General features: G+C 55.1%; 2 protein-coding genes, 1 long non-coding RNA gene, 1 other non-coding gene and 1 pseudogene across 6 annotated transcripts; 3 read left to right on the forward strand and 2 right to left on the reverse strand.

Annotated features, from left to right (window-relative positions):
- Window positions 1-899: 899 nt before the first annotated feature.
- On the forward strand, window positions 900-2660 carry LOC102091142 (protein S100-A4-like). The gene is made up of 3 exons (XM_005508973.3): window positions 900-1041; window positions 1753-1902; window positions 2459-2660. Exons 2-3 carry the CDS (start codon window positions 1762-1764, stop codon window positions 2621-2623), a joined length of 306 nt encoding a protein of 101 aa, XP_005509030.1. The 5' UTR covers window positions 900-1041; window positions 1753-1761; the 3' UTR covers window positions 2624-2660.
- On the forward strand, window positions 1326-1444 carry LOC135576618 (5S ribosomal RNA; annotated as a pseudogene).
- A 1525-nt stretch (window positions 2661-4185) lies between the features above and the next one.
- Window positions 4186-5331, forward strand: LOC102090853 (protein S100-A4-like). Its single transcript, XM_005508971.3, has 3 exons — window positions 4186-4438; window positions 4825-4978; window positions 5075-5331. The coding sequence occupies exons 2-3, from the start codon at window positions 4841-4843 to the stop codon at window positions 5237-5239; spliced, it is 303 nt and encodes a 100-aa protein (XP_005509028.1). The 5' UTR covers window positions 4186-4438; window positions 4825-4840; the 3' UTR covers window positions 5240-5331.
- A 2086-nt stretch (window positions 5332-7417) lies between these two features.
- Window positions 7418-11720, reverse strand: LOC106145854 (uncharacterized). 3 transcript variants are annotated; one of them, XR_010468397.1, is made up of 4 exons: window positions 11409-11720; window positions 10470-10912; window positions 8814-10418; window positions 7418-8386 (listed from the first exon to the last, which is right to left on the reverse strand). It is a non-coding gene; the product is annotated as an uncharacterized LOC106145854 (long non-coding RNA). The 3 variants fall into 3 exon arrangements; XR_010468398.1 differs by having other exon boundaries at window positions 8814-10912; window positions 11431-11720; XR_010468396.1 differs by having other exon boundaries at window positions 8814-10912; window positions 11409-11719.
- On the reverse strand, window positions 7944-8017 carry TRNAR-UCU (transfer RNA arginine (anticodon UCU)). The gene has a single exon. It is a non-coding gene; the product is annotated as a tRNA-Arg (tRNA).
- Window positions 11721-19804: the final 8084 nt, after the last annotated feature.

The raw sequence follows: 19804 nt of genomic DNA on the forward strand, positions 1-19804 counted from the left end.
TTTTGCCAGATGAGGATTCACCCTGGCTCCCTCCTCCAAACACCACAAGCCCTTGCAGGGGGCAGCAATGCAAGTAGAACTGGGGTCTGCGGACCAAAGCCAGGCGCGCTCCCCGCTGCCCTGCCAGCGCGGCCACCAGGCTGGGAGAAGCTCTGGCCCCCAGCATTGCCACCTTCCACCAGCACTCGGGGAAGGAGGGTGACAGGTACCAGCTGAGCAAGGGCGGGCTGAAGGAGCTGCCCGGCTATATGGGGGGGACACATTGGACTGAGTCCCACCAGCATCCTCATGTCACTCCCCACCACTGAGAGGGTCAGGGAAGGCTTGTTCCTCCCCGAAACTGCTTACCCCCATCTGCCGACACCACGCGTTGCGGTTGATGCCGTGGCCGGTGAACGATGTCCTTGACCCCTCTGTGCCAGCAAGTGGATGAGCGCAGCTTCTGGGTGCTGCTGGAGGACAAGGACAACACGGTGGACTCAAGGAGCTCCTGGACCTCCTGGGCTGCCTCAGCATGGTCTGCAATGACCGCTGTGCTAAGGCTTCACCAGAAGCACCGAGCCCCAGCCTGTGGCACAAGTAAAGCTGCTGTCACCTCCCCAAACAGAGCTGGTTTGTATTGACGACACCAGAATGGGGATGCTTGGGACACCCAGAAAGCCGGAGGTGTGGGGGACATTGCAGTGACGGCTTAGGAGGGGATGTGGGCTGGTCACCGGCTTTCTCTGGGAGTCCCAAGGGATGCTCCAGCCCTTCGCAGTCCCCGCAGCCGTCCCTTGGCTGCTCCCTTGGTCCCCAGACTCATTAGCAGGGCCAACGGCACCCAAACCCACCCACCTCTCACTAATGTGATAACACAGTTCGTTAGGCAAAAATGGGGCGCAGGCGAAACCACCTGCGTGGAGCTGCTGGGAAAGCCTGGAGGCGAGGGGGCTGCGCGGGCCGGCGCCACCCCGGCCAGGCTATAAATGCCCCTCGTGCTCGGGCTGCAGCACCCCGGCTGCTCAGCGCACCCACACCGCACCAACCCGCACCGACCCGGTGAGTGACCGCTCCCGCATCGCCCGTCCCGCAGCTTTGCTCCCCTGCTGCGATTCACCCCAATAATCAAGGGGTGCTGGGGTTGCAGCTGCCACTCTACAGCATCATGGGTTGATTGGGGTAGGGTGGGGGGATGGATGAGGCTGAGGGGTGACCTCGTTAATGGGGGCGGTCAGTAGGTCAGAGAGGTTCTCCTGCCCCTCTGCTCTGCCCTTGAAAACAGGGTTTAGTTCAGATACTATCAGGATACACTTGGGGAACATTATATATATACATAATGTAATCTATACAGCCATAGCACCCTGAGAACGCCCCATCTGGTCTGATCTGGGAAGCTAAGCAGGGTCGGGCCCGGTCAGTACTTGGATGGGAGACCAGCTGGGAACAGCGGGTGCTGTGGGCTGAGCCAGCACTGGGCCCTTGTGGCCAGGAAGCCAATGGGACCTGGGGTGGGTTAGAAGGGGGTGGTCAGTAGGTCAGAGAGGTTCTCCTGCCCCTCTGCTCCGCCCTGGGTAGGTTGTGGAGTCTCCTTCTGTGCAGACATTCCAACCCGCCTGGACACCTTCCTGTGTAACCTCATCTGGGTGTTCCTGCTCCGGGGGGATTGCACTGGATGAGCTTTCCAGGGCCCTCCAACCCCTCACGTTCTGTCATTCGGTGATTGCCACCCTGGGCTCACCCTGACCCCATCCCCGGTGCTCTGCCCTCCAGAAGCTGGTGATGGCGTGTCCCCTGGAGCAGGCGCTGGCCGTGATGGTCACCACCTTCCACAAGTACTCGGGGAAGGAAGGGGACAAGTACAAACTCAGCAAGGGGGAGCTCAAGGAGCTGCTGAACAAGGAGCTGCCCGTCTTCGGGAGCGTAAGTGGCCGTGGGGACACGTCCCTTTGCGTCCCTGGGAGATGCCCCGGTGGGAGGTGTTGGAGGGGCAGGACCAAAACAGCCTTGGCTCTTCCCCTATAGCACGGTACAAATTAGGGTGAGCCACGGTAGTCTCTGAATTTCCCAAACCCTGGGAACAAGGAGTGACAAGACCAGGAGGACCCGAGCTCAGACCTAAAGGAAACGGCTTTCTTACAGCCACCAAAATATTTTGCTTGGCAAAGAAAATCATGCTCCGATTTCAACTGGTTTTAATTCTGTTGTTTTTAAGCCCCACTTCGCCTTCTGGCTTGTGGTTTAAATTGGGAGGAGAAGTTTTTGTAGCCGTTTTCATGATGGAGAGTCATATTTGCCATAGGCGTGCCAGCACGACCCCATCACGGGTAAACCACCTGCATTTCTAAAGGCAAAAAGAAAACCCTCCTTCAAAGCAGGGGGAGGGAAGCACAGGCTCTTTATACCCTTCCTTGTAAGCAGTGGGGCTGGATGGGGAAGCAACTCACCCCCGCACCCCAAAACCCCTTATCCACCGCAGAAACAAATGGACGAGGCTGAGTTCAAGAGGCTCGTGAACGACCTGGACCACAACAAGGACAGCGAGGTGGACTTCAAGGAGTACGCCTGCTTCCTGGCCTGCATCACCATGGGCTTCAACGAGTTCTTCCAGGACGGGCCCCCCAAACAGCCCCGCAAGAAGTGACCCCGCTGCCGGGCTTTCAATAAAAGCTTTGCCAAACCCCGGCGGGGTGCTGTGCGCCGTGGGTTGGGCGGCAGAGGGTGACTCACGCTTTCCTCCAGCTCCGTGGGATTTTCCATGGCGCGGCTCAGCCCCGGGAGGCATTTTTCAGATATAAAGGTTGAGCAAAACCAGCTCAGCAACGTTGTTGGACTTTCCACCCCGAACCTGCTCCTGCTGGCTCCGCGAGGAGCTCAGGGCATGTGGAGCTCAAAACACACGAGCTTCCCTGAGCTCAGCTCGTGAGCTTCCCTAAGCCCAGCTCGTGAGCTTCCCTAAGCCCAGCTCGTGAGCTTCCCTAAGCCCAGCTCGTGAGCTTCCCTAAGCCCAGCTCACAAGCTTCCCTAAGCCCAGCTCACGAGCTTCCCTAAGCCCAGCTCACGAGCTTCCCTAAGCCCAGCTTGGTCATCACGAGCTGCCCTAAGGGTTTGGGTAGAGAAAGTTGGCGTGGAGGAACCAGGTGGGAACGTGCAAGGTGCACAAAAGCCAGAGCATGATCCCCATCCTCATGGGAAAGAGCTGGAGCCACAGGAGACCCTCAGTCCCCTCAGGATGCGGATGAGCCCATGAACTGCACCAAAGGAGGTCACCAGGACCCCCAGGTTGAGCGGGGAGCCGCAGATACGCAGTGATTTCCTGGGCACGTCATCCTACCGGGAAGCTGGGGCTCACCCCCCCGCCCCCACAGGTCCTGACAGGTCTGGGCTGGTTTGCAGCTGCTCCCCAACAGTCCAGAACCCCAGAGAAACCACCCCAGATTCAAAAAGCCCTTATAAAGCACCTGGATCCCTGCATGGCAAAGCAGAGCCCAGGCCCCTCCAGCACCTCCAAACCCCATCTTCCCCCTTCCCCTCTTTATAAAACCCTCCAGGAGCTTCCGCCCCTCCCACTAATTTAAACCAGCTTGCATCTGGTTCTTAACGAGATGAGGTTCAGGCTTGGGTTTGGTTTCTTTTGCCAAAATGGTCGTTAAAGGAGCACCCAATGCGGGGAGACGCTGTGCAGTGTTTGGTGGGGTTTGGCACTGGAGCATCCCAGGGCGGGGTTCTGTACCCTGTGTTCCACGCTCTCATCCCCCAGCAGCAGGTGCTGGTGTCCCCAGGGGGCTCGGCCAGGCTTGGGGACACCCGGGGTGTTTGCCAGCCCTTGCACCATGATGATGAGCCAGCTCGCCCCATCGCGGGGGCTGCAAGCTCCTGGTTTTCTCCTGCAGCCGCTGACACGTGTCCGGGACATGCAGACACCGAAATAGTGCTCCGTTACACAACGGGTGTTGTGACGCGCTGCCCTCCCTATTAGGAAACAGAAATTGCTTGCAGTCGAGTGAAAAGCAGAGAAAAACCTCACCCAAAGCCCAGCGAAACAAAGAAGCCGTGGACAAACCCTGCGGGGGTTTGTGCAGCTCCAGACACCCCCGGGGGTGCTGCCTAAACCTTTGCGTGCTGCATCTCGGCCCGTGCCGGCATCGCCAGCCCTCGCTTCGCCCCGTGTCCCCAGGGGTGATCCTGGTCCCAGTCCCTGGTCCTGGTCCCTTGGGGACACATTTTGCTTCCCCTAACCCACAGCAGTGCAGGGGGAGGATGGTTTGGGGGGCCAGGGCTGCTCCCAGGGGTTCCTCTCCTCCTCTGCCAGCCAATGTCCAAACAGGCGCAGGATCGGCGCTGGTGCCGTCCCCCCGGCTGGCGAGGGAGGTGTCCCGGGCGGGGCTATAAATGCCGTGGCCCCGCACCGGCTCGCCTCCCGCCCTGCCCGTCTTCGCCTGTTCCGCTCGAGCTGTCGGTGAGTTGGTTTCTTCCCTACAACGCTCCGTTCCCCCCGTGCCGCCGGCCCGACAGATGTTGCCGACAGATGTTGCCGGCAGCGGGGTCGGAGGTTTCCTCCCCGCAGCTGCGTTTCACCTCCAAGAGCTGTAAAAGTGTGTGTGCGCCTTCCCTGCCTGGCTCTGGGAGGGGGCTGCTGCCTCCCCCACGTTCTCCCCCGGACGCTGCTCAGCACCATTACCAGCACAGCGACATTGGCGGGAGGGTGAAATTAGGGAGGAAATGGTGATGAATCCGGGGGTGTTCATGATCTGGGGGGCTGGGGGAGAGCGGTGCCCCCCAGCGCGGGGTTGTTCGGCGATGCTGAGCTCTGCGCTCACCTCCCTGTGCTGTTGGTGCCTCCAGGCTGGCTGGTGTCCCCATGGCGTCTCCCCTGGAGCTGTCCCTGGCCTCCATCGTCTCCACCTTCCACAAGTACTCCGGGAAGGAGGGGGACAAGTACAAGCTCAGCAAGCAGGAGCTCAAGGAGCTGCTCACCAAGGAGCTGCCCAGCTTCAGCGTAAGTGTGGGGCAGGTTCCCACATCCCAGGACTCACAGATGTGGCCCTTGATGCAAAAGTCTCATTTTAACCCTCTCTTACCCCCCCCCGGGCAGAAACAAACCAGTGAGGCAAACTTACAGAAGCTCATGAGTGACCTGGACAACAACAGCGACAGCGAGGTGGATTTCCAAGAGTACGTGATCTTCCTGGCCTGTATGGCCATGATGTGCAACGACTTCTTCCAGGATTACCCCGACAAGATGCCGCGCAGGAATTGAGCGCGGGGCACCGTCCCCAGCCTGCGTCGCCGCCCTCACGACCGTCCCGCCGCCTCCCTGATGTTCTTTCAATAAAAGATGTTTTAAACAAAGTTCTCTCTGTGGGATTTGTAATGGGGTTTCCTGCCCCAGGGCCAGGGGTGCTGGCACATTAGGAAAGACTAAGTTTTGGACCCTGTTTTGGAGAGCAGTGACCTGGGGGTCCTGGGGACAGCGGGGTGACCATGAGCCAGCACTGGGCCCTTGTGGCCAGGAAGCCAATGGGACCTGGGGGGGTTAGAAGGGGGTGGTCAGTAGGTCAGAGAGGTTCTCCTGCCCCTCTGCTCTGCCCTGGGGAGACCACATCTGGAATCTTGTGTCCAGCTGTGGCCCCTCAGTTCCAGCAGGACAGGGAACTGCTGGAGAGAGTCCAGCGCAGCCACCAAGATGCTGGAGGGAGTGGAGCATCTCCCGTGTGAGGAAAGGCTGAGGGAGCTGGGGCTCTGGAGCTGGACAAGAGGAGCCTGAGGGGGGACTCATTGCTGGGGATCAAGATGGAAAGGGGCAGTGTCAGGAGGATGGAGCCAGGCTCTTCTGGTGACAACCAGGGACAGGACGAGGGGCAATGGGTGCAAAGTGCAACACAGGAGGTTCCGCTGGAAGATGAGAAGCAACTTGTTGGGGTGAGGGTGGCAGAGCCTGGCCCAGGCTGCCCAGGGGGTTGTGGAGTCTCCTTCTGTGCAGACATTCCAACCCGCCTGGACACCTTCCTGTGTAACCTCATCTGGGTGTTCCTGCTCCGGGGGGGTTGCACTGGGTGAGCTTTCCAGGGCCCCTCAACCCCTCACATTCTGTGATTCCCTTCCGTGTGCACCAGCGAGTCAGAGGATGTTCCCAGCTGGAGGAGTTTGCTCTCCCCAGCCCTCGTCACCCGCCCACAGGTCCATCCTCGTGAGTCAGCGGCAGCTCAGTCCCGGTAACGGCCCCGCTGGGCTGGGCAGGGCAGCAGCTTTCACAGGGATTAAGGCCTCTGATCCAAGGGCTCAGAATGGAATCAAATGGAATCATTTCGGTTGGAAGAGGCGCTCGGGATCATCCCAACCACAACCAAACTCTGACGCCAGTCCAGGCTTCGAGGCTTTAACCGGGGCAGCACTTCGCAGGCGCCTCTTGGGACTCAGCGCAGCTGGGACTCGAACCCACAACGCCTTGTTTACACGGTTAGTGACCCATCCACTGGGCCACTGCTGCCTATGCACCTGGCACCCTCATCACCCTAGTGACCCCTTGGGGGTTGCCCAACCCCCAGTTTTGGGATCCAGTGCTCAGCTGGGGGGGACTTGAGGGGAGTCCCTAGGGTTTGGGGGAGTCCCTGGGGTTTGGCGGGAGCCCCTGTGGAGGGTGCTCCAGGGAGTGGGGGGGCCAATTTGGGGGGTCCATGGGGCTTAGGGGAGTCCTCGGGGCTTGGGGGGCTGCTCCAGGGAATGAGGGGGCAGGTCTGGGGGGGTTCCCAGAGTTTGGAGGGACCCCGGGAGGGGGAGCTTGGGGGGCCCTGGGGTTTTTGGGGAGCCCTGGGGGTGGAGTCAGAGATTGGCCTGCATTGGCCTCACCCCCTGCAGGGAGCCCACCAATGGGGGTGTGGGAGGGGCGGGGCTTTGCATCATGCTCCTGGGGGTGGAACCCAGCTGGAGTGGGTGGGGCGCTGGGAAAGGGGCGTGGCCCCCGGTACACACCCCTTTGAGGGTGGAAGACGGAGGGGGCGGAGTTTGGGGCGTGGCCTCAGCTAGGACACACCTCCTGCAGGAGCCCGGCTGGGTAATATGGAAGAGGGTGCGGTCTAAAGGGGGCGGAGCCTTGACAAGTCACACCCCCAGCAGGGCACACATCTCAGGAGGGGTGTGGCCTCAGCTGCAGGGGCGGAGTCATCCCGGGGAGCTCCCCTCTGCCCCATAAGTGCCCCCAAAACCTCCCAAAGCAGAGTCACGACATGACATTTTGGGGTCAAAACATCCGTTTTTATGAATTCGGAGGGTCCCGGTCTCCTCACTGGTCTGTACTGGGAGCCCTTGGGGTGCAGTTGAGGAGCCGCCCTGCCCCCTGGCTCCGCCCCTCGTTTGCCCCGCCCCCCCTCTGGCCACGCCCCCATTCTGCATCTCCAGTCTTTACATCACATGGGAATTAATACACTAATAACACCTGTTTTAAAGGGAAAAAAGAGTCAATTTGCTGCTTGGGAAGGCGAACACCCACAGGGGTGTGGGGGTGGTCGTCAGCAAAGTAAAACCATGCAAAATAAAAGCATTTACAAAGAATTTCTATATGGTAGAAATTCACAATATAGACCTATTTTTTTGCCACGCATTTGAAAACAACGACCATGTTTATCACAGGAAACATCCACAGAAGGCTCTAAACTGCCCAAGCACCTGATTTCTACTGGAAATCAGCGAACTTTCTTTAAGAAGGTACCAAAGATGAGACCTGCGAGCAGTAGAGGGTTAAAACACCCGATTATTCAGGAGATACCAAAAGGAACGAGGAAAGGGGAATGTGATGGAGAGATGACTTAGAAGGGAGCTCAGCACCGTTACGCATCATCTGCAGAGAAGCTGTGGTGGAAAGTCATTATCTACCCCTCCAAATCCCTCGGGGGTGTTATAAATGTGACAGATTGGGACCTACAAAGCAACGGGCATTAAAAGAAAAGAGACACCTGCCTGGAGATCATCTCTGCCGGGACTCGAACCCGGAACCTCTGGATTAGAAGTCCAGCGCGCTCGTCCATTGCGCCACAGAGACCTCCCCACGGCGGCAGCGTCGGAACCAGAACTGGAAAACCCGCGCGCGGCGTCGGGGGGTCTGAACGCCCCATGAAAACGCCGCGCCCCGATTGATCTCCCCGGCAAACCGGCATCTCCATGCTGCCCTTTCTTCCACGGTGATGCTGGGGATGATCCACGTTGCGCTCGGCAACGGGGATGCTGTAAAAACCTGGATGCGGGCTCGTGTTTGCAGCTCTGGCACCTTCCTGCAGCGTCTCCGGGGGCAGAGAGAAACCCTGGAGCAGAGTTAATTGCGCCTCGCTCGGCAGCATCACGGCATCCAAGGGAGATAAAGACGAAAGAGGATTTGGCTTACGACCACGGCAGCGATCGGGAAAGCAGAGACCTGTGGTTCAAGCGGAGAAACAGAAGAAAAAGCAGCTATCATGCCTTTATTTTAAACACGCTGTCAATCAAGGGTTTAATGTTTTTCTATATGGAGAAAAATTACATCGCAACAACAGGAAACATCCTTTTACATCCACTGAGCTATTGAACAATTGATGTGACTCTGGGACACGATTCCCGGCTGTGAATAAACACACTTTGCATTTCTAAACTGCAGGAATTTCGGGGTATCGTTAATCACCAACGCGCTGTTAATTAGGGATAAACATGAAAGGCACAGAAATACAACAGCCTGGATGAGCCCAGTTGGAGCTCTCCCTGCCAAATAAGTGAGCTGTATGGCAATGGTTTTACTGACAGGTCAGTGGATGAGCCCAATTTAATCATTTTGCTTAAGTAAACGCATACAGAATCTAACGAATCACCTAGAAGTATGAAGTTGTATGATTGATAATCCTTGGAATGAAATGACTCTGCGGAGCAACACGCTGTGATCGCAGCAGGGCCTGGAGAAAAGTCAGCGCACACCAGCCCGCAGGGTGGACAAAGGCTGCGCTTAAAACGTGACACATAATAAACCTGAGATAGAGCTGGAAAGCAGCAATATAGATAAGAAGGTGAAGGAAAAGGAAGGAGGAAGGAAGGAGGAAGGAAAAGAAGGAAGGAAATATGAAGGAAGGAAAAGGAAGGAAGGAAATGGAAGGAAGGAAATGGAAGGGAGGAAAAGGAAGGAAGGAACCCCCCAATCTGCCAGACTGCTCCAAGTGCACCCCGCAAGTGCACCCCCCAATCTGCCACACTGCTCAGAGTGCACCCCCCAATCTGCCACACTGCTCAGAGTGCACCCCTCAATTGCACCCCCTGATCAGCCACCCTGCTGGAAATGCACCCCCCAAATGCACCCCCTGATCAGCCACACTGCTCTGGGTGCACCCCAACCAGCCACACTGCTCTGGGTGCACCCCCAACCAGCCACACTGCTCTGGGTGCACCCCCCAATCTGCCACACTGCTCAGAGTGCACCCCCCAATTAGTCACACTGCTCAGAGTGCACCCCCAAATCAGCCACACTGCTTAGAGTGCGCCCCTCAAGTGCACCCCCTGATCAGCCACACTGCTCAGAGTGCACCCCAACCAGCCACACTGCTCTGGGTGCACCCCCTGCTCAGCCACACTGCTCTGGGTGCACCCCCAAATCAGCCACACTGCTCTGGGTGCACCCCAACCAGCCACACTGCTCTGGATGCACCCCAAAATCAGCCACACTGCTCTGGGTGCACCCCAACCACCCACACTGCTCTGAGTGCACCCCCTGATCAGCCACACTGCTCTGAGTGCACCCCCCAATTAGTCACACTTCTCAGAGTGCACCCCCCAATCTGCCACACTGCTCAGAGTGCACCCCAAAATCAGCCACCCTGCTCAGAGTGCACCCCCCAATCTGCCACACTGCTCAGAGTGCACCCCAAAATCAGCCACCCTGCTCAGAGTGCAACCCCCAACCAGCCACACTGCTCCGGGTGCACCCCCCAATTAGTCACACTGCTCAGAGTGCACCCCCAAATCAGCCACACTGCTCAGAGTGCGCCCCTCAAGTGCACCCCCTGATCAGCCACACTGCTCAGAGTGCACCCCCCAACCAGCCACACTGCTCTGGGTGCACCCCCAACCAGCCACACTGCTCTGGGTGCACCCCCAAAACAGCCACACTGCTCTGGGTGCACCCCAACCAGCCACACTGGGTGCACCCCAACCACCCACACTGCTCTGAGTGCACCCCCAAATCAGCCACACTGCTCTGGGTGCACCCCCCAATTAGTCACACTGCTCTGGGTGCACCCCCCAACCAGTCACACTGCTCTGAGTGCACCCCCAACCACCCACACTGCTCTGAGTGCACCCCCCAATTAGTTACACTGCTCTGGGTGCACCCCAACCAGCCACACTGGGTGCACCCCAACCACCCACACTGCTCTGAGTGCACCCCCAAATCAGCCACACTGCTCTGGGTGCACCCCCAACCAGCCACACTGGGTGCACCCCCCAATTAGTTACACTGCTCTGGGTGCACCCCCAACCACCCACACTGGGTGCACCCCAACCACCCACACTGCTCTGGGTGCCACCAAAGCCCCGTCGCCACCGCCATGCCCGTCCCAGCCCACGCTCGTGCGGCACAGGGACACGCTCACGGGTACCAAACGCTCCTCGCTGAACACAACACATCTCTGTAGCTCCAATAACTCTCTGAACTGACCGTCCCCGTCACCTCCGTCCGTGACACACGAGGAGGGCACAGACCGGAGCGAGCAGCAGGGATGCAGGCGGGTTAGTTTTGGTGCTGGAGGACGCCAATACACCCATTTCTGTGGGAAGAGATGACAGTGGAACTCCGTAAGCTGGGCAGCGTACTTTGAGATCAGAAACATCACAGTTATAAGTGCGATGGGAGTGAAAAAGTTGCCAAAGGTCCAAGAAAAGGTGCGAATTGGCCCCCAGTTGCCTTCCAGGATCAAAGAATTTTCTGCAGATGGGAAAAACATGAGCCATGAGCAGGGATGCGGCAGGACGGGGTGAAGCAAGATCATTTACTACCCTATAGGACTTTTGGAAACTTAATATTAAGCTTTAAGTGGAACGCCTCCTCTCCTCCAAGGAACGCCAGTCTAACAAAGCATCAGGTTACCTCCCGCCCCCCAACATTATTAGTGTTTTCCCCCTAAAATGACTTATTTAACCGCCGTCCTCCCCCAGCGTATGTTTCAGGTTTTGCCTCTTTTCTTTAAAAACAAACCAACCAACCCACCACCCGTAGGATTTGCCTGGTAACCCAAGTCCTGCCTATCACTCTGTCCCCTCGGCGCCACGTCCGCAGGAGCTGCAGCGACTCCCAGGCCTCGCGTCCGGCTCTTTCACTTCCAGCAACTCGCTGTTTTCTCGCTGCCCGCGTCCCCTCCACCCTCCCGGGTGTCCCGACCCGGCCCCGCCGCTCCCCGCAGCCCGGCCGGGCCTCCCCTCACCGGCTGCGGCCACTTGTCGCACCTCAGGCCGCTGTCCCGCGGCCTCTCGCTCCACCTCCCCCCGGCCGGGCTCCCGGGGCCGCTCCGCCCGGGCTCGCTCGCCGCGTTCCGGCGCTTCCCCGCGCTCCTTTGTCCCCTCTCGGGCCGGCCCTTTCCGCCCGGGGCGGTCGGAGTTTCCATGGGGATGGAGGCGGCGGGCAGGGCGGAGGGGCCGGGCCCGGGCAGCGCCGCCCGTCCCGCTCTTGGCTCCGCGGAATCGCAGAATCGTTTCGTGTGGAAGAAACACTCAGGGGGGTCCAAACATAACCCAACCAACTCCAGCACCCACCCGTGTCCCTAAGAACTTCGTCTGTCCAACGCCTCCAGGGCTGGTGACTCCAGCACTGCCCTGGGCAGCCTGTTCCAATGCCCCACAGCCCTTTGGGGAAGAAATTGTTCCTAAATCCACCCTCACCCTCCCCTGGCGCAACTTGAGGCCGTTTCCTCTGCTCCTGGCGCTTGTTCCTGGGGAGCAGAGCCCGACCCCCCCGGCTCCAAGCTCCTTTCAGGCAGTTCAGAAATCAGAAGGTCTCCCCTCAGCTCCTGTTCTCCAGCTGAACCCCCAGGTCCCTCAGTCTCCATCACACTTGTGCTCCAGCCCCTCACAGCTCCGCTCCCTTCTCTCCACTCCAGCTCCTCAAGGCCTTTCATGAGGTGATCCCGCCAGCCCTGGTGCCGCCATTCTGAGCCCTGAGGTGATTCTGGCGCCATTTTGAGCCCTGAGGTGATTCTGGTGCCGCCATTTTGAGCCTTGTCCTGAGGGGCCCAAAACTGCCCCCCAGGATCCACAGTTTGGCCTCCCCAGGTCCCAGCACGGGGATGGTCACTGCCCTGGGCCTGCCGGCCACACCGGTGCTGGTACAACCAGGGGTTTAAAAGATGCGTAGATGATGTTCTTAGGGACACGGTTTAGCGCCAGTGTTGGGTTAATGGTTGGACTTGGCGATCTTGTGGGTCTCTTCCAACCAAAATCATTCTATGACTCTTTCCAATATGGGGCAGCTCCTGGCGTCTCCTCACAGGAGCCACCCCCGCAGCTCCCCCAGTGCCAAACTTTGCCGCCGGAGCCTCCAAACATCACATTGCGATTTATCCCCTTCCCACCCAGAGACCTGAAATCCCATTTACAAACGGTGCTGACAGGAGAGGGCAGCAAAACGCTCCTTTTGAAGGAAGGGACGGCGGGTGCTAAGACGAGCATCTATTGGGGACGTTTTGCTGTTTGTTGTGAGAAAATTAGGCCAGAATCAATTTCTGCTGCTCTTGCAAGAGGGGCTCATTGCAACCAAAAGGCAGAGCCCCAAACTGTGAATTGCTCCCACTGGATACTCACAAAATTTGGGCCTTTTAAAAGATCCGATGCAGATGATGCTCATGTTTTGGGTGCTAGAGGGAGCACGCAGCTCCCAACCTGGCAAATACCAGTCCCCTGCTTGACATGCAGCTTTGTGCTTCCATCTTGACTCGTAAAATGAGGAGTGCCAGATGTCCCCTGGCACAGGGACTCCGTCATCCTCGGTACTACAGCATTCGCACAGTTTCTCGTATGTTTTTGGCCGTGCCGTGCAAGCCAGCTCATCTCAAACCATCTCCAGGCACAGGGGAGGGACCGTTCCCAAGAGGCTCCAGGTGGGGACATCCTATTCTACAAAGAGCTTAATGGCGTAGATACAAACTCCACCGTTCCAGTTTAGCCTCCAAACCCCAGAGTGGTGCCAGGCATGTTTAATTTTCTAATACAGATGTGCTAATCCCGCTGTATCCCATCCTCAGGAGCACTGTGCTTCCCGGTCTGCGTGGAGCCAATTTCAAAGCCTCAGTGCCTCTCGCTACCCGCCGTGTAGGGATGCAGAAGCTGAACCCTCATTGCTAGGGCTGTCAAGTCAGCTCTCCAAATTTAGACTGCCCTAAAGCAGACGCCTCCAATGAGCTCATCGGTTTTTGGTCCTTGTGGCAAGAAACGGGAGTGAGTCACGCAGCAGGAGACACCTGTCCCAGCAGGAGCTGACTCACCTTCAGAAGGTGCCCCTTGCTCTGCACCGCTCAAACACCGATCTGGATGCTGAACATCAAGCAGATATATCCCAGATATATCCCAGATATATCCCATTCCCCATAGCGACATGTCCCAGGATTGCTGGCTGCTCCCATCCTTTCCATGGACTCTCCGTCCTACGGAAACCCCATTGACCCCATCACCAGGACTTGGTTTGCTCTCCATGACGTGCTCAGATGAGCTTCCCCAATCACCGCACCCCCTCCTATTTGTGCGTAAACCTGATTTTTCTCAAGAGGGGCTAAAGAAGAAAATATAACAGATGATGATCTTTTGAGGTCCCTTCCAATCCCTAACATACTGTGATAACAACCAGAAAGTTCGACTAAAAGTACTACAAAACTTTTCTTAGTTGGCGGTGCGGCTGAAAATAGAGTTGCTTACACACACAGGCTGCTCGTGCTTTAAAAAGACCTCAACTGCCTTGAATGTGTTTGTATTTCTAGCTGAGAAAACACGGCTCCCCTTGCCAAATGCAACCGTTTGCTCGAGTATGTGTGATTGAGAAGCACAAACCCACCAGGTGGCTGCGGCGCTGCCAGCAGGTTCATTCAAAGCTCCGCGTTCCCCCTGGGATGTCTGCAAGAGGGCAAGATGCGCATCGGAGCAGCAGCGAAGGCGGCCGGGTTGCACCCAGGGAAAAGGCAGCCTGAGCATAGAAGTGGCTGGAAACCCATTCACAAGGCCAGATCTCTGGTTCTAGGGCTGAAGTCAAGCTGATGACTGCAGCTGATCTCAGGATACAGCACAGATCAGCCGGATTTTCAGATCTGCGGATGAAAACTCTGGTTAGAGCCCAGACCGCGCTCAGCCGAGCGCTCTGCTGTCTGTAGGTAAGTGTCGGCTCTTTCAGTGGTATTACTCTTGTCATTTGATCAGCTTGCCGCAATCTGCTTTTTTCCTATATTTGACTGTTTATAATTAGCCCGCTGGGTTTGCTGTTCTCCCTGTTTCTTTATCCGTTTCCTGACAGTTTTGGAGATGGCTCCATTTTAAATATATACTGTGCTTTAAGAAAAGAAACTCTTCTCCGGCTGCCTTTGAAGCTCAGTGCTCTGGGGAGGGTGCCAGTAGACAGGCTTTCAGCTCAAAGAATATGTGTAATAAGGGACAATTAGGTGGCAGCAAACATTTAATTATCAAATGTATTGGTGCTTCTTACACTGCCTGAAGTTAAGCAGGTGCCTTATGCACAGGATCCTTCAAACACCACATGTGAAAATTGTTTCAGAGCAAACCCAAATGAGCTGATGAATACATTTAGGCTAGAAATTAGGCAGAGCTTTTTAGCAAAAGCCTGGAATTGGCTTCACGTTGCTTTAGCATCTGCAGGGGAGAGTGTCACAGGTTAACACATCCCGTTCTGGGTGGGGAGGACCAGCCTGCACCGTGTCTGGGAGATGCCCGGTCAGATGCCACCACCTCCGATACCAAACCCACCTCACGTCAAGGAGCGGAATGGCCAAGGCCGAGGCCACCAGAGGGCTTGTCCTGGTTTTGTTAAAACTAGGTTTGTCTTTTAGTGGATTTGCCTGTCAGCTAAAGCTTCATATGAACTGCATTTTCCTGAAAGCCAGATCCATGTTTGGTAGACACAGCCATGGGGTGCGAGGGCATTGATAAGGATGGATGCACATCCACGAGAGGGGCAACAAGAAACAGGTGACCAAACCCTGACCAACTGAGTGTAACATCCCATTCATGTGATACTTCATGTAAAACTGGGAGATCACGAGGATCTCGCCCCGTTTCCTTATGGTGACATTAGCAGAGGACCTTGCGAGTCATCCCTGTGAACTGAGGCCAGTGACAGACTGAATCCAGCTCCGGTTGGCTGGAGAGTCCAGTCCAGGACTTCGGCTGCTGGCTTGTGAACTGAGGCCAGTGACAGACTGAATCCAGCTCCGGTTGGCTGTAGAGTCCAGTCCGGGACATCAGCTGCCAGCTTGTGAACTGGGGCCAGTGACGGACTGAATCCAGCTCCAGTTGGTTGTAGAGTCCAGTCCGGGATTTCGGCTGCCAGCCCTGCAATTGCCGGGACTTTCAACATTGGTTTTGTATATTTTGTATTATTTTCTCTATTTTTATCAGTAGCATTAGTAAAACAGGTCGTCTCAAACATTGCTTTTCAGACCCAGGTCCAAGTCGTCTGAGGAATTAAGACCAAAAGGGGCTCCTGCTCCTGCAGTGCTCCTCTGGGTGCTGTGCAGGCTCTGTCCATTTTTTGCTGGTTCACACACACACAGTTCCCAGAGAGATAAATCCCTCGGAGACTGTGCACAAGGGACACTTGCTGGTGGCTGGAGAGTGCAGCTAAAGCAAGCTTTAATTCCACTTACAGGATTAAATTGGCAGGGAGAGCAACTGAATTTTCTGCCCAGCTCTAAAGTGCTCTCAAAGTGATCTAATTTATCACTGCGGCGGCAGCAGCAGCCATTCAAATGCTCTCCCAGCTCTCTGGCTTTGCAATCAGGTGATAAAGATGACTTCACGGTAGCAGATGGGGCCAAGTTTTTCATCTGTCTGCAGTTCTTGAGTCTTGACCAGACCTTGCGGTTGCACTTTCAGCCCCATGCTGTGCCGCGGGTGGCTCTAATAGGCACGGACACTGAGATTCATGGTTAAAACCACCACACTTGCTTAGAGGAGATTTCTGTCCACCCAGGGCGTGTAGGGTTTGGTCTTCAAGGAGCAAATGGCACTGGCAGGTCATGGTGGGCTGTGCTGTCCTGGTTTAACCTGAGCTGGCAATACAACCACGCAGCCGCTCACTCACTCCAATAGGGGAGAGAATCCAAAGGGAAGGGAGAAACTGGGATTGAGATGAACATGGTTTAATAAAATAACAAAATAGTAATATAGTGCTAGTAAATATATATATATAATAGAAATAAAAGATACTCGAGGCAATTCCTCATGAACACGCCGAGCAGCCAGTCCCAGGAAACGGCACCTGGTCCCACAGCCCATCCCAGAGAGAGAAAAGAGGGAAAGAGGCAGAAAAGCCCAGAGGCCTCTGCAAAATGGCAAAAGGCCCAACTAAACGGTCCCAACTGAACTTCCCAGCTACCCCAGAGAGATCGGAACAGCCAACTGCAAGTTCCCAACTCTCCTTTAATAATCAGCATGATGCCAATGGGCTGGAACACTCTGGTTGCTCAGTGTGGGTGTCAGTCCAGCTCTGTCCGTCCATCCCCTTCCTCGCTGCCTCACCCCTGTGGGCAGAGCTCAGAGTGTCCTTGGCTCTCAGAGCAGAGCAATTAAACACATTAACTGTGCTGGGCTGGTATCTCTTGTTCTCAGACTAAGTGCAAATAACGAGCGATGGGAAAGGAAGGTTTGTAACTGCATGAGGAAAATTAACCCGTTTTCAGTCAAACCAGGGGATCTACCTCTTTTCTTGGAAAGATTCACATGTCAAGCCCCCGTCTTGGTCCCTGAGAGCAGACAAATCTCATACAAGGAGAGATGTCCCTGTCCAGGATGTGCCACATGTACAGTGTGTACAGGAGAGCTCTGCATTTACCAAAGGTCGCGCATGCTGATAAACCACCTGAGCACGGGCATCGCGCTTGGAGAGAAATGTCTTTTAGAGCAATTTCTGACACACGTGTAGCTCCATCAAACAGCATCTTGTGCCCTCTGGACACGTGGGCCAAAAATCCCAGTCTAATTTCTCCTCTGACAAGAAATAGATGGAGAGGGAGATGGTGCTGTGATAAATCACCGCGTCAGCGAGGTCTCTGTCACTGCCACACACCGTGGCCTCATAAGCAAACTGAAGGAACAAGATCCAGCCAAAGGCAACACCATTTTACGAGGCCTTCTGGGTGCTTGTAACAAGGTTAAGCTGCCAGGGTGAGTTCAGTGGCATCAGCTCTGCGCTGCCGTTGAGATCTGTGACACGGACTGCGGCTGCTCCACAAATATTAACAGAAATATAGAAATACAGGATCTCCCTCAGGAATGCAAGAAACAGCTCTGCTGCAAGACACCAGCAAAATATCCAGAGATAATTACCAGAAGCTTCTAATTATCCTAGTCTATAATAATTAATTCAAATGAAGAAGTGCATATGCAGTATGGAAATGAAGGGGCGTGCTGACCGCTCTTCCTTCAGCTCTGTGGCTGAGATTGCGGAGACCCCAACGACTGGAGGACGGGAACTGGAGCAGAAGCCACGTTGTGCCTTTCCTGGGCACAAAGGTGACACAGGGACAAGGAACAAGGCGTTCTCCATCAACAATGAGCGGGAGGGATGCGGTGGGAGGGCGGCTGGAGGTTTCACTGAGGTCCTCCACTAGCAATGTGCTCATCTCATGGTGATCCCTCATTCATAACCAGGGTTTCCAGCGGCGTTGCTGGTGCTTCAGCAAAGTGACGCCTTATGGAAACTCATCAAGTCACACTAAAAGCTTTTCTCATTCAAGACTGCAATTTCAACAAGAGATCACGCGGTGGGTATCGAATACAACTACCCTATATCAGAAACAACCGTACAATGCGCTTCACCCATCCAGACTAAATAAAACAGGTGCAGCCCGCGCTGGCTTTGATGGGGAAAGAGAGAAGTGAATAGTGGATGGAGCGAACATCTCCTCCTTTATTCTGGATAATAATAAGACTGCCAAGGTCCTGGAACAGAGACAACACGCCACAGTTTACAAAGTAAATATAATGAAAGCTAATGGGGAGATTGCCTTCCCGACCTCGCTGACCATACAATGATGCCTTCAAACGTCCTCACTTGTATAAGAGGGTGCAATCGTGCTTCTTATATACACCATCACACACCGTCTTTCAGCAATATCTCAATGTATTATAAACCCTTTATCAACTTGCAATATCGAAGTGAAACAGGCTGCTGAGTGCAGGGGACGCTGCTCAGGGCCATTAAAGCCTCTTGGTGTCCCCAGGGCCCTGTATAGACTTTTCAAAAGGGATGGTCACACATAAATGCTGCTCAAAGGAACGCCAAACATGTATGTCCCTTCCACCCGTGGCTAAGGCTTTTCTCCATCATTATATCTTCTTTTTTCAATGTATTGTGAAAGTGCAGCTCATCAAACGCTTTACATGTACTCTGGCATTCGCCATAATGAAAGGTGGGATGTATCTGCTTAAATCTATTGAAACATTTAATCATCCCTTTTCTGGGGCTGGCTACATAATCCAGACCTAGAGAAGCTTCCCAAGTCACACTTAAATCAGGCATCTATCGTGGTTCATCTGAAGCCGTTATTTTAGAGAGAGACCCCAGGGAGGGATTCAACCGGCTGTTTATAGGTGTTTAAATACAGCATTTCACTCAGGCACCCAAAGCTCCCTTCACTGTCCATGGAGGGAATGGGTGCAGGTCATGTCATGCCAAAGGAGGCATCTAAAATAGCTTAAATGAATCTTAAATGAATTCCATTCCCAAATGTCATTTAAAGATGCAAAAAGATAGCAAATTGCTTCCTTTAGGATACGTTCTCCTGATAGACTCCCCTCCTCGTTGAATGTCTGAAGCATATTTTGAGCTTGAAATTGCTTAAAATCTTTCATCCCCAAGCCTTACTACATCTCTGCCCATGTTATTAAATATTCCTCCACTCACATCCTTTGCTGGGTACATAAATATTGCACACAGTCAAGCAACTTCCCAACCTTCCCCTTGCGTTGCCTCCTTTCCTCCCCATGCTAAATCCTACAGAGGCAACTAACCTAACCTAACTTTGTGCCTTTAAAACCCACGTGCCAAGAGGGATGGGACGTGAGGAATGTGGAAGGGTTTGGAAGAGAGACAGCAAGATGTCAGACCTTCCCAGAAGCAGGTTGCCATGGATACCGGCTCATTTAACCCAATAAGGGTCAGGCAACCCTTCGTGTTCAAGCTAATTTAATTAAAGAGGTGGGACGGATGCGCAAAATAAATTGGCGCGGACTTGGCTTTGGGATGCCGTTCCTCAGGCTGGGCAGGATTCGCAGTGCCAGGATTTGGTTGGCCAAAGCATCACAGGACCATTTGTAACCAAAACCAGCCCTGGAGGAGAAGGACCAGAGGCAGAGGACACCCCAGGGTGGCTGGGGGTGTTTCCAGGGCCTCTCGTCCCTCCACCAGCTTCCACCAGCACAAACAAGGGAGATCCAGCTGCACCAGATGCTCGTCTTGATGGGCTCCTTCTCCGAGCCATTGGTAATGTGGCTTTATCTCCCTTCTGAATTTGAAATGTGGATAAAGCAAAGCTGGCAAGGTAATTATTCCTCACTGTCAAACATTGCTCTTGGTTTGCTGTCTGCAGACAGCTGGAGAGTGATG

The sequence above is a fragment of the Columba livia genome, chromosome 28, assembly GCF_036013475.1.
Source record: "Columba livia isolate bColLiv1 breed racing homer chromosome 28, bColLiv1.pat.W.v2, whole genome shotgun sequence".
NCBI lineage: Eukaryota > Metazoa > Chordata > Aves > Columbiformes > Columbidae > Columba > Columba livia.

Coding starts and splice junctions, on each gene's coding strand:
- LOC102091142 (XM_005508973.3), top strand. CDS start 1,762: ATGGCGTGTCCCCTGGAGCAGGCGCTGGCCGTGATGGTCACCACCTTC. Junction 1,903..2,458: donor AGCTGCCCGTCTTCGGGAGC/GTAAGTGGCCGT, acceptor TATCCACCGCAG/AAACAAATGGACGAGGCTGA.
- LOC102090853 (XM_005508971.3), top strand. CDS start 4,841: ATGGCGTCTCCCCTGGAGCTGTCCCTGGCCTCCATCGTCTCCACCTTC. Junction 4,979..5,074: donor AGGAGCTGCCCAGCTTCAGC/GTAAGTGTGGGG, acceptor CCCCCCGGGCAG/AAACAAACCAGTGAGGCAAA.